This window comes from Ursus maritimus, unplaced genomic scaffold, assembly GCF_017311325.1.
Source record: "Ursus maritimus isolate PB19 unplaced genomic scaffold, ASM1731132v1 scaffold_29, whole genome shotgun sequence".
Lineage (NCBI taxonomy): Eukaryota > Metazoa > Chordata > Mammalia > Carnivora > Ursidae > Ursus > Ursus maritimus.
The window spans coordinates 33,574,667-33,587,227 of NW_024425452.1; the positions used below are offsets into that span (position 1 = coordinate 33,574,667).

The 12,561-nt window shown below is 36.7% G+C and overlaps 1 protein-coding gene across 1 annotated transcript in view; it reads left to right on the plus strand.

The window, feature by feature from the left end:
* The window catches only part of DOP1A (DOP1 leucine zipper like protein A), a 104,015-nt gene that overhangs the window by 37,902 nt on the left and 53,552 nt on the right, over window positions 1–12,561 (plus strand). The window contains exons 4-6 of the mRNA XM_040643702.1: window positions 5,448–5,618; window positions 8,580–8,769; window positions 12,192–12,290. Coding sequence (XP_040499636.1) covers window positions 5,448–5,618; window positions 8,580–8,769; window positions 12,192–12,290 — 460 coding nt within the window. The remainder of the gene's footprint in view (window positions 1–5,447; window positions 5,619–8,579; window positions 8,770–12,191; window positions 12,291–12,561) is intronic.

Genomic DNA, 12,561 nt, shown 5'->3' on the forward strand with positions numbered 1-12,561 from the left:
GGTGAGCGTATCCACACCCGTGGTTATCCTTTCAGTGCAAACGCCCAGTTTGGTATCACCAGTGTTGGCTTCTGCTTTAAATCTCTGGCTTACTCGCCATCTCTGTGTGGTTCTATAAAAGCAGCTGATGCTCACCTCCTTCCAACCTCATTTTCTAGAAACCAAGCCTTGTGCAAGTGCACTAGAGTTCAGTGAATGGCACTGTTGTCCATCCGCTTGCACAAGCCTGAAATCCAAGGGTTACACTGAGTATCTTGTTTTCCTTGCCCATATTCTTCTTCCTCCCATGTGCGTTCTGTCACTAAGAGTTTTGTTTCATAGCAGTAAAGAGCAGAAGCTTTGGAATCGAAATGGTTTGCCTTTACCGCTCACCAGCTCTGTGATCTTGGGTCATTTTCTTCACCTCTCTGTGTGTATTCTCGTTTGCAAAAAAGAAGATTACCAGTTTCACAGGATTGTTAATAGAATTAGAAATGTAAATATGTATAAAGTACTTAGAACGATGCAGCATGTGGGAAGTGCTCAATAAATGTTAGCCATTGTTCGGATAGATGTTCCAGAACATCCACTTTCCACCCTCACTGGCAGCATCTGCTCCAAAGTCACTGGCCTCCTACCACAAACAATCTTGTTCTTATCCTTTTATGCCCTTCTCTCCACACAGTACCAGATTAAACTTTTTGATACATTAAATAGATGTCATTCTCCTGCTAAGAACCTCCACTGACTTCTTCCTGTTACTTAAAATTCAAAGTTCTTACTATGGCTTCTTAAGTTTTATATACTTTGTCCCTGCCTATCTCGATTACGTCCAGCTCCTAACACTTTTCACCCAATTTACTCCATTCTGTGACAAAGATCTCTGTTTACTCTCCCTCATTTTTTGCTTGTTTCCCTCACCCTGTAATGCTGTAATCCACTTCTCTGATTATCAAATCCTCAGAGAAGACTTGCCTAGTTACCCTATCTGTAAGAGCCTTTCTTCTACACTTTTGTCATTAGTACCCTGTAGTTTTACTGTGATGTATTTAGAGGGAGGTATCTTTTTATTTATCCTGGTTGGGATTCATTGGGATTTTTAAATCTGTGAATCAGTGACTTTCATCGATTCTGAATCTCTTCAAATTGCCTTCACTCCATCTATTCTCTCTCCCCTTTTTGGAACTATGTGTAAGCATGTGTTAGATCTTCTCATTCTAGCTGCCCCATCTCTTATCCTCTCCTCCTTGTGTTCAAACCTCTTGTCTGTCTTTGTTGCATTCTGGATAGTTTCCTCTTACCTAACTTCTGGATCACTAATTCTCTCTCTTTTTTCATATATGTGTGAAATTTTTTCTCATCCTTATTGAAATGTAAGTGACATAACATTGTATAAGTTTAAGGTGTATAACATACTTATATATGTATATACTGTGAAATGAATACCATAATTTTAGTTAACACATCCATAGTAACCTCAGTTATGATTTGTTATGATGAGAACTTTTAAGGTCTACTCTCTTAGCAACTTTCAAGTACAGTATTGTTAACTGTAGTCACCATCCTCTACGTTATGTCCCCAGAACTTACTTATCTTGTAACTGGAAGTTTGTACCTTTGACCACCTTCACCGACTTCTCCTCCCCACCCACCCCAGGCAACCACCATTCTCTTCTGTCTTTATGCATTTGGTTTTCTTAGATTCCACATTTAAACGAGATCATATAATGTTTGTTTTTCTCTGGCTTACTTACTTCACTTAGCATAATGCTATCCTCGAGGTCCATCCATATTGTCACAAATGGCAAGATTTCTTTTTTTTTTTAATGACCAAATAATACTCCATTCAGAGAGAGAGCGAGAGTGTGTGTGTGTGTGTGTGTGTGTGTACACATCCATGCATAAGCACAAGCATGTGTGACAATTTATGTGTTCATCTGTCAGTGGATACAAGTTGTTTCCATGTCTTGGCTATTGTAAATAATGCAGCAGTGAACATGGGAGTGCAGATATCTCTTCAAGGTCATGATTTCATTTCCTTCAGATATATATCCAGAAGTGGGATTTCTGGATCGTATTATAGTTCTATTTTTAATTTTTTGAAGGATCTCCATACTGTTCTCCATAATTGCTGTACCGGTTTGCATTCCCTCCAACAGCATACAAGGGTTCTCTTCTCCACATCCTTGCCAGCATTTGTCATCCTTTGTCTTTTTCATAATAGCCCTTCTAACAGTTGTGAGATGAGATACCCCATTGTGTTTTTGATTTGTATTTCCCTGGTGATTAATGATGTTGAGCACCTTTTCATGTACTTATTGGCCATTCTAATATCTTCTTTGGAAAAATGTCTGTTTGTCCATTTTTTAATTGGATTATTTGAGGGTTTTTGCTATTACATCACGAGTCCCTTATATTAATTTTTATTAACTTATATTAATTTTTATTAGATATGCGGTTTGCAAATATTTTCTCTCATTCCATAGATTACCTTTTCATTTTATTGATCATCTTTTTCTGTGCAGTAGCTTTTTAGTTGGATATAGTCTCAGTTGTTTATTTTTGTTTTTGTTGCTTGTGCTTTAGGTTTCATACCTAAAAAATCAGTGCCAAGACCAATGTCAAGGAGCTTTCCCCCTATAATTTCCTTCTAAGAGTTTTATGGTTTCTGGCCTTATATTTAAGTCTCTACTCCATTTCAAGTTAACTTTTGTGTGTGACATAAGGTAGGGGTCTCGTTTCATTCTTTGTGATATGCATATCCACTTTTCCTCTTTCACTCTTGATGTTGGTACCTCAGACCTTATTTTTTCCTTTAATCAATCTTGTCATGGCTTTATCAATTTTGTTAGTCTTTTTAAAAACAAGCTTTTAGGGGCACTACGGTGGCTTAGTTGGTTAAGCAACCCACTCTTGATTTCAGCTCAAGTCATGATCGCAGGGTCGTGAAATGGAGCTCCACGTCTGGCTCCATGCTCAGTGCAGAGTCTGCTTGTCTCTTCCCCACTCCTGCTGTCTCTCTCTCAAATAAATAAAATCTTTGAAAAAAAATAAAAAATAAAAATACAAACTTGGGGCACCTGGGTGGTTCAGTGGGTTAGGCGTTCAACTCTTGATTTTGGCTCACGTCATGATCTTGGGGTCCTGTGATCGAGCCCCACATCGGGCTCCCCACTCAGTGGGGAGTCTGCTTCTCTCCCCCTCTCTTATCTCCTCCTGCTCATGCTCTCTTTCTAAAATGAATCAATCTTTTTTTTTTTTTTTGAAGATTTTATTTATTTGAGAGAGAGTGAGTGAGAGTGAGAGAGCACAAGCAGGGGGAGCAGCAGAGGGAGCGGGAGAAGCAGGTTCCCCTCTGAGCAGGGAACCCCATGCGGGGCTTGATTCCGGAACCCTGGGATCATGACCTGAGCCGAAGGCAGATGCTTTAACCAACTGAGCCACCCAGGCAACCCTAAAATAAATAAATATTTAAAAAAATAAAAACCAACTTTTAGCTTTGCTGGTCCGCTTTACCTGTGCATATATGTTTTGTCTTTAAATTCTGTATGGATGTCTTAAAAAACACTGTCTAGGGGCGCCTGGGTGGCACAGAGGTTAAGCGTCTGCCTTCGGCTCAGGGCGTGATCCCAGCATTGTGGGATCGAGCCCCACATCAGGCTCCTCCACTATGAGTCTGCTTCTTCCTCTCCCACTCCCCCTGCTTGTGTTCCCTCTCTTGCTGACTGTCTCTATCTCTGTCGAATAAATAAATAAAATCTTAAAAAAAAAAAAAGCTTTAAAAAAAAACACTATCTAAACTCAGTAGCAGGTTATTTTTAATAGTAATAAGTACTGCATTCCAAAGAACAGCACTTAAAAAGAATTTCTCAATCAGTGTTGCATGTAATTCTCTAATAACTGATAGATTTTCCTTTCATTTTAAAAAATCTTTTATTTAAATTCAATTTAGTTAACATATCGTTTATTACTAGTTTCAGAGGTAGTAGATTTTCTTATTGCAAGACTTTTATAACTCATGCCTGCAACTTTTTCAGCTCTTCAGTAACACAATTTTACTTTAAGAAACTGTTGGCTAGTTGGCTCAGTTGGTAGAGCACGCCCCTCTTGATCTCAGGGTTGTAAGTTTGAGCCCCATGTTGGGTATAGAGATTACTTAAAAAATAAAGTCTTAAAAAGAGAGAGAGAAGTTATAGGGGAAAAAAGGAAAATGGATGAAGCAGGACCCTGGCAAAAGCTGGCCTTGGGCCCTGGCATTTATGGGGAAGGTAGCTTTGAGGAAGCTTCAACTGTAAGAATTTAGATCAGACTACCTAAAATTGGAGGCAGAAAAGTGGGAAACTGAGGGAGTTCTCTCTTGATGACCTCTATTTACTATATAAACTAGGAGCAAGAGATTCTTAATGTATTTGTTAAGCACTTACATGCAAGAGGACTTGGTGCTAGAACCTCAAGATACGTAAACAAAAAGATATGGTCCCTTGCTTTCTGATATTTACAGAATGACCTATTAGAATTACTCAGTAAGTACAGAATTACTTACTCGAATAAGTATTGAATGCTATGAGAACACAAAATAGGGGGCCTAACCTGGTCTAATTAGAAGACAGTCTCCTCCAGGAAAGGGCTGAGGCTAATTCCTGAAAGTCTAGGAATCATCTGACAACAAAAAGGATGTAAGTAAAGGAAAAGGAATTGAACCTGTCAGAGCAGCATGTGGAAAGGCCTGGGCACTAAAGAAGAGCATGGAAGGTTCTAAAACAAAACTGAAAAGAATTCTTCTGTATAGCTGGAGCAGAAGGTGCAAGAGCAAAATTGGTGAGCTTATGTGGTCTGTTACAGAGGTATGTAGTAGCGAGATGTCAAAAAATGGTAAAAGCTACATTAAACTAGACTGTATCTGAAAGGCAACAGGAAACCAGTAAAAGGTTTTACTGAGGACAGGTGCTTCAGGGCAATACTGAAGTGGTACCAGGTGAGTCGGTGATTGAGCTCTATATAATGGTTGTGTCTTCGAAGGAAAAGTCTGGTAGACATGGAGATAATTTACAATATTCAAAAAATATGTTGAAGAGTGACTTGGAGAGAAAACCTGGTGATTGATGGCAAGTTAGAGGAGATTTTTTTCAAAGAGTCAAGGATCACTCCTAAATTTATAGCTTTTTGGTCAACCAGATGGATGTTGATGCCATAGTTTGAAATTGTGAAATTTGAAGACTTTTTGAAATAGCTGGGTCGCCACTGGGTTTATGAGTATGAAGCTCAGGTGGGAGACCTGGGTTGATTAAATGGATAGAGAAGTCATCAATATAGAGGATATCATTCTGAGCCAATCAGTAGAACTTATTTCATCAAAATATAAATCAAGATTTATATACGTATGTAGGTACATATGAATTAATAGTTTGTAGTTAATGTACTTTTCCCCACCCCCTTTTCTTTCTGGTTTTTTTTTTTTTTTTTAATAGTTCTGGGTTATTTCCTCTTCTTGCAAATGCTGCCATGTCTGTGAAGCCAACATTGCTAAGTTTGTATGAGATCTATTACCTGCCTTTGGGTAAAACACTGAAGCCTGGTCTACAAGGATTGCTAACTGGTATTCTGCCTGGCTTAGAAGAAGGATCAGAGTACTATGAGAGGTAAGGTGGTGCTGTTACTGGTGCAGCTAAGTAAGCAAAGTCATAGATTGGTCAGCAAGCATCCTTGGATTAATAATGTTTTAACCTCACAAAAAGTGTTTATTCTAGACACTTCAATATATGGCCTGAAGATTTCTATAGCAAATATCTGTATCTATATCTATAGATATAGTAGTATGTATAGTTTGTGTATTGCATTGAAAATATAGGTAGGTAGTAAGAGCACAGACTTGGGAGGTAGATGGACTGCGTTCAAATCGTGGCTCAGCAGACACTGGACAGCTTAGGAAAGCTTTGTCAACATTTCAGAACTTTATTCAGTTTCTTCATCTATAAAACAAACATAATACTTAATTCCATTCTGTTATTGTAATAATGAAAGCACTTAGTCCAGTGCCTAGCATATATAAGTCACTCAAAAAATTGCAACCCATAATTTAAAATAATAATCAATATATAGGAACTTAAATTAATAAAAGAATGGGAAATCGGACCCTGTGCCAACAGTTTTTAAATATTGGTGGTGGAAAAGAGCCTACGACCAAGTACAGTGCTGTTTCATTAGCTGTGACGTGATGCTCTTGATATTTTAACTTTCTAAAGAAAATGAATTAATCTATTTTGGAGCCTATTACTTCTTAGGAAGTTTATAGTTATAGACAATGCATGATGGCACTATCTTTAGTAGCTTGTTACTGATATCCTTACCAAAAAGGAAATTGAATTGAGGTGGCAAAAACAGAAAATGCCAAGCTTGTTATATGAGTACACTTAATGATTTAAATTTAAATAACTTGTGCATTGACCAGCTACTCTATTTTATTGTGGTTCATATGTTCCTGTAATGCAGTAAGAATCTAATCCTGAAAATACTGGATTACCTTCCTAAACTATTTGGAGAAAATACAATTTTTGTCTAAAAACTTACCATTTTCTTTTGTTAACTTTTTTACTTACAGTTTTAGAAACATATGACATAATTTCATTTAGTGTATAAGTCAGTTTTGTTTCTAATTGTTATATTCTAAGACAAATACGTGTAAGTCTGCTAGTGACAATTAAAAATTTAACACGATAATGATTTTTATGAGTGTGGTATGATTTATTTCATTATGTGTCTTCGTCCATTTGAGCTGCTGTGACCAAATACCATAGATTGGGTAGCTTATAAACAAGAAATTTGTCACAGTTGTAAAGGCTGGAAGTCTGTATCAGTAGCAGCAAGGTCATGTTTTGGTGAGGGCCCTCTTCCGGTTCCTAACTGGAGCCGCCTCCCTGTGTCCTCACACAGTGGAAGGGACTGTGGAGTTCTGTGGGATTTCTTTCATAAAAACATTAATCTCATTCATGAGAGCTCCACCCTCATGGCTTAAGCACTTCTCAAAGGCTCTGCCTCTCCTGATGTCATCATTTTGGGGGGATAGGGTTTTAACATGACTTTTGCAGAGACACAAACATTCAAACCATAGCATTATGTTTTAGCAGTTATTCCACACAAATTCTAATAAAGGGATTTATCATATTCTTCTAATCCGTAGATACATTAAGGCCGGAAGGGAGTATAGTGTTAGGTTAAATCATACAACAAGTAAACAGTAGAATGCATCATCAGATTCTTTTGATTCTGACTCTACTATACTACAGTGTAATAAATTTTTAGGTATTATGTTACTCTATGCTTGAAACAAATCAAAAGTAATTTATTTTTAAATGTAGTCCTTAAAGCAATAATGCATCTTTGATTTTGTTATAGGTCTGATTCATTAAAGTTTTATGAATTACAGGGTGTGAGGGCAATCTGGCTGTGACATCTGTCACCCCATTGATCACTACGGTTGATTCAGCTGACCTGGCTGGCTAGGCAGGTGTCCTCTTCTTCCTTCACTGTTCATGTGTGTCCCTCCTGAAGCTGTGTGTTTGATCAAAGCTGACAACCTTCCGTAATAGAGGAGGACCATTCTTTGGCCAAGGGTATATGAGTAGCTGTGCTCCGCTGCTAGAATCTCCAACAAACTTTCAAAGTTATTGTGAATTACATAATATGATTTCAAAGAGAAGGAAACATTTGGAAAATGTCCTTTAAGAATTCACAGGGCAGGGAGGGGGACACCTGGATGGCTCATTTGGTTAAACGTCTGACTCTTGATTTCAGCTCACATCTTGATCTCAGGGTTGTGAGTTCAAGCCCTCCATTGAGCTCCATGCTGGGGGTGGAGTCTACTTAAAAAGTGGGGGTGGGGGAATGCTGGGTAGCTCATTCGGTTAAGTGTCCAACTCATAATTTCAGCTCAGGTCATGATTTCATGGCTTGTGAGATTGAGCCCTGGGTTTTTGGGCTCCATTGGGAACCTGCTTGAGATTCTCCCACTTCCTTTCCCTCTACCCCTCCCCCTGTGCACACGTGCGGTGCGCATGTGCGTGTTCGCTCTCTCTCTCAAATCTTTTTAAAAAATTTTTTCATAGAGGAGTACCTAGGTGGCTTAGTTGGTTAAGTGTCTGACTCTTGATCTCAGCTCAGGTCTTGAACTCAGGGTCATGAGGTCAAGCCCCATGTTGGGCTCCACACTGGGTGTAGAGCCTACTTTAAAAAAAAAAAAAAAAAGGAAAAGAATTTCATAGTAATTCAACAGAAAATATATTCTGCTGTAGGATTACTATTAACTAAGATGTCTAGGACTTGGGGTGTTGTTTTTGTTGTTACCTTCATTTTACAGATCAGGACACGGAACTGAAGAAAGATTGAGTGAGTTTTGCAAATTACACAGCTAGTAAATGGGGGAGGCAGGACTGAAATCCAGTCCTCTGAAGTATGCACTTCTTGTAGTCTGTCACACTTGTCGCCAGGGCAAAGCATGGAACGACAGGGTGAATGCTTCCATACAATCTGGAGGAGAATAATTTCTTCTTAACAACGTGAAACTAAATGCTTGTCTTCTTAAGCCACTTTGTTTTGTACCTCAGAACAAACACCTTGTTGGAAAAGGTTGCTGCTGCAGTGGACCAGTCAGCCTTCTACAGTGCCCTCTGGGGTAGTCTCCTCACCAGTCCTGCTGTGCGGTTACCAGGAATCACATACGTTCTTGCCCATTTGAACAGGAAGCTTTCCATGGAAGATCAACTGTATATAATTGGCAGTGACATTGAGCTAATGGTACGTCTATGCATGGTTGCTCACGTAACATAGTTCTTCAGAGCCGGGCACACTATTCCAGACAGATAGTGAGAATTGTGACCCAAACAGAATTCCTGTTTTCATGGAACTTACATTTTCCATCAAGGACACTTAAAGACCAAATTTGTCATTGATTATTGTTTTTAAAAGCTTCAAAATAGTTTTTTCATGGAAAAGGAATTGTAGGTTATATCTTATCTCCAGCTGTTTCTCAAGCAAATAAATGGTCTTTATTACCATCTTGCTAACTGATCAACCACTGTTAACATAGTCACATTAATTATATCGTTCCAAAGGGGACCTTCTCTTCAATCATAGCTTTCATTATAGGAAAGATGGATTTTCGATAGAGTGACAGCCAGATTCTGTGTGGAATTTGTACAAGGAGATGCAGTACCAAAGGAGATGGTAAAAGATAGTACCCGAAAATCACATTGATTGCTTATACTTTTTAATTTCTAGATTAAGAACAGAAGGAAACTTTTTATCTCTGTAGAGTGCAATACTGTGAAAATTAGCAAGGAGTAAACAAAGAAACCCTCAAAGGTCACTATGAAAAGTTGTTTTTTTTTTAATTATGGTTAATCATCCTGTACTTTTTCCCCATACGATTATGAAATGACTGAGATTTTTTATGCAGATTTTTGATTACATTTATTAAACTATAATTAACATACACTGAAAATAACATCTTGTGTGTACAGTTGTATGAATTTGACAAATGCCTATAGTCAAGTAACCAATACTATAATCAAAATAAAGACTATTTACATCACTTCAAAAGGTTCTTCTGGGCCCCTTTGTAGTTACTTCTCTTACCCTACACTCCCAGGCCCTTGCAAACAGTGGTCTGATTTCTGTTCCTGTAGTTGTACTTTTTCCAGAATGTGATGTAAATGGAATCATGCAGTATCAGCCATTAAGTCTGGTTTCTTTGGCTTTGTGGAACACATTGGAGATTCATCCATGTGTTTGCACATATCAGTGGTCTGTTCCTTACATTGCTGCGTAGTATCATATTGCATGAATGTACTGCGACTTGTTTATTCATTCACCAGTTAGTGAATGTTTGTTTCTGGTTTGGGCAATAATGAATAAGGCTGCTGTAAGCAGTTGCATACGGTTGTTTGTGGAGACGTATGTTTTTATTTCTTGGGGAAATACCTAGGGTAGGATTCCTGTTCATATGGTAAAAGGTAACATTTACCTTTTTTTAAATAACAGCGTTATTGAGATACAATTCACATACCATAATATTTATCCTTTGGAATTGTGTAGTTCATTGGTTTTTTAGTATATTCACAAAGTTGTGTAGTTATCACTGTCTATTTTTAGAACATTTTCATCACCTCAAAAAGAAGCCCCATAGTCATTAATCACACCACTTTTTTCCCCTCACTCCTGCCCCTGGCAACCACTAATCTTTCTGCTCCTATATATTTGCCTATTCTGAACATTTCATACAAATGCAGTTATACAATATATAGCCTTTTATGAATGACTTCTTTCACTTGTCAATATTTTTAATACTCATCTTTGTTGAAGCTAGTGTCAATACTTCATTACTTTTTATGGTTGAGTAATAGTGCATTGTATGGGTAATACCACATTTTATTTGTCCATCAGATAATTTTTTTGGCTATTATGAATAACGCTCTGAACGTTCATGTGTAAGTTTTTTGTCGGCATAGGTTTTCACTTCATTGAGTAGTGGAATTGCTGGGTCATATGTTATCTCTGGGTTTAACTTTTTGAGGAACTGGCAAACTGTTTTCCAAACTGCACCAATTTACATTTCCATCAGCAACATACGAGGGTTCCCATTTCTTCAAATCCTTTTTAACACCTGTTATTGTCTTTTTATAATAGACACGTTAGCAGGTGTAAAATATTTCATTGTAGTTTTGATTTGCATTTCCCTAATGACATTGAACATATTTTCTTGTGGTTATTGTCATTTTATATCTTCTTTGGAGACATATTTCTTCAGATTCTTTGCCCATTATTTAAATGGTGTTATTTCTCTTTTTGTTGTTGAATTGCAGGAGTTCTTTACATAGTGTGGATATTAAACCCTTGTATATATGATTTAAAAATATTTTCTCCCATGCTATGGACTTACCTTCTTACTTTCTTAATATTGTCCTTTGAAGCAGGAAAATTTTAATTTTGATCAAGTCCAATTTATCTGTTTTATCTTTTGTCATTTGTGCCATTTTTATCTTTTGTCTGGTATTAGATATTACCTAAAATTGATTCTAATCCAAGATCACAAACAGTTATTCCTATATCTTCTTTTAGTGTATGTTTAAATTTGTAAGAAACCGCCAAACTATTTTCCAAAATGACTATACCATTTTTATGCAGATTTTAAAATTTTTAAATGGAATTATTACATTTCCTTTTAATAACTTAATGGAAATTTTAAGCAAGTCACTTTTTTATTTCTTTAAAAACACAAACGTCATAATTGGAAAACTATTTGTAACACATCACAAAGGACTACCCTCCATATTATTCAAGAGCTACTATAAATAAATAGGCAAATATTAATAATCAAGTAGAAAAATGGGTTTGAACAGATAACCTAAAGGAAGTAAAAATAACTCAAACACATGAAAAGATGCTCAACATTACTTACGATAGAAATAAAAATTTAACCAGGATATCAATTTTCATATATTATATTGGCAAAAATGAAAAAAAAAAACACATGGGTAAACATGGAAAAAACAGAAATTGTCACACAAAGCTGGTGGGACTATAAATATATATAAGCTTAAGGAAATGCACTGTATTATTTATATTGCAAATGATATATCCCAAGACCCAGCAGTTCTACTTTAAGGGATTAATCCTATAAACTACTTGTACATCTGTATATTGCAGCATTATTTACAATAGTAAATATTTACAGACCGCATAAATATCTATTATTAGGGGCCTATTTAAAAATTAGGGTTCATCTGTGAAATAGAGTATTTCTTTAGCCATAAAAAAATAATGAAGCTCTTTAGTGTTAAGGAAAGATATCCAAAATATATTGTTAAAAGAAAAAGGCAAAATTTGGGGTATATGCATGTGTGTTTTTATTTACTTAATATTTGTAGAAAATATTCACTAGTTATACTGGTTGCATGCAGAAAGGAAATTGAATGGTTAGGAGACAAATACGGAAGAGAACTTTTTGCTGTATATACTCTTTTGTGTGCCTTCATTTTTTTTTAAACCATCATAATATATTTACCTATTCAAAATAAAGTAAATACATTTAATTAGTGACAAGAAACTGAGAAGCATACTTCTATCTATTGGAGAAAATGAAGCATTCCATTTGCATGGTAATGGTAAATCTTTCCAAGTGTAACAGGCAAGAGATACTAAAGGCTCTCTTATTTCAGGTAGAAGCAGTAAGTACTTCGGTGCAGGACTCAAGTGTACTTGTACAGAGAAGCACACTGGACCTCATACTCTTCTGTTTTCCATTCCACATGAGTCAGGTAAAACATTAATAATGGTATTAATATAAGGAATTCTTTGGAAAATCATAGATTCCTGATGTGTAGTTATTTTTTAAGTTGAATTTAAGTTAAATTCTTTTGTTTTATGAACTGGTAAGTATAATACATACCACATACAATACATGCAGGGCTTGAATTCACAACCCTGAGATCAAGACCTGAGCTGATATCAAGAGTCAGACACTTAACCAACTGAGCCACTTGGGTGCCCTGAACAATTTCTTTTTTTTAAGGAGCAAAATTTGTGGAA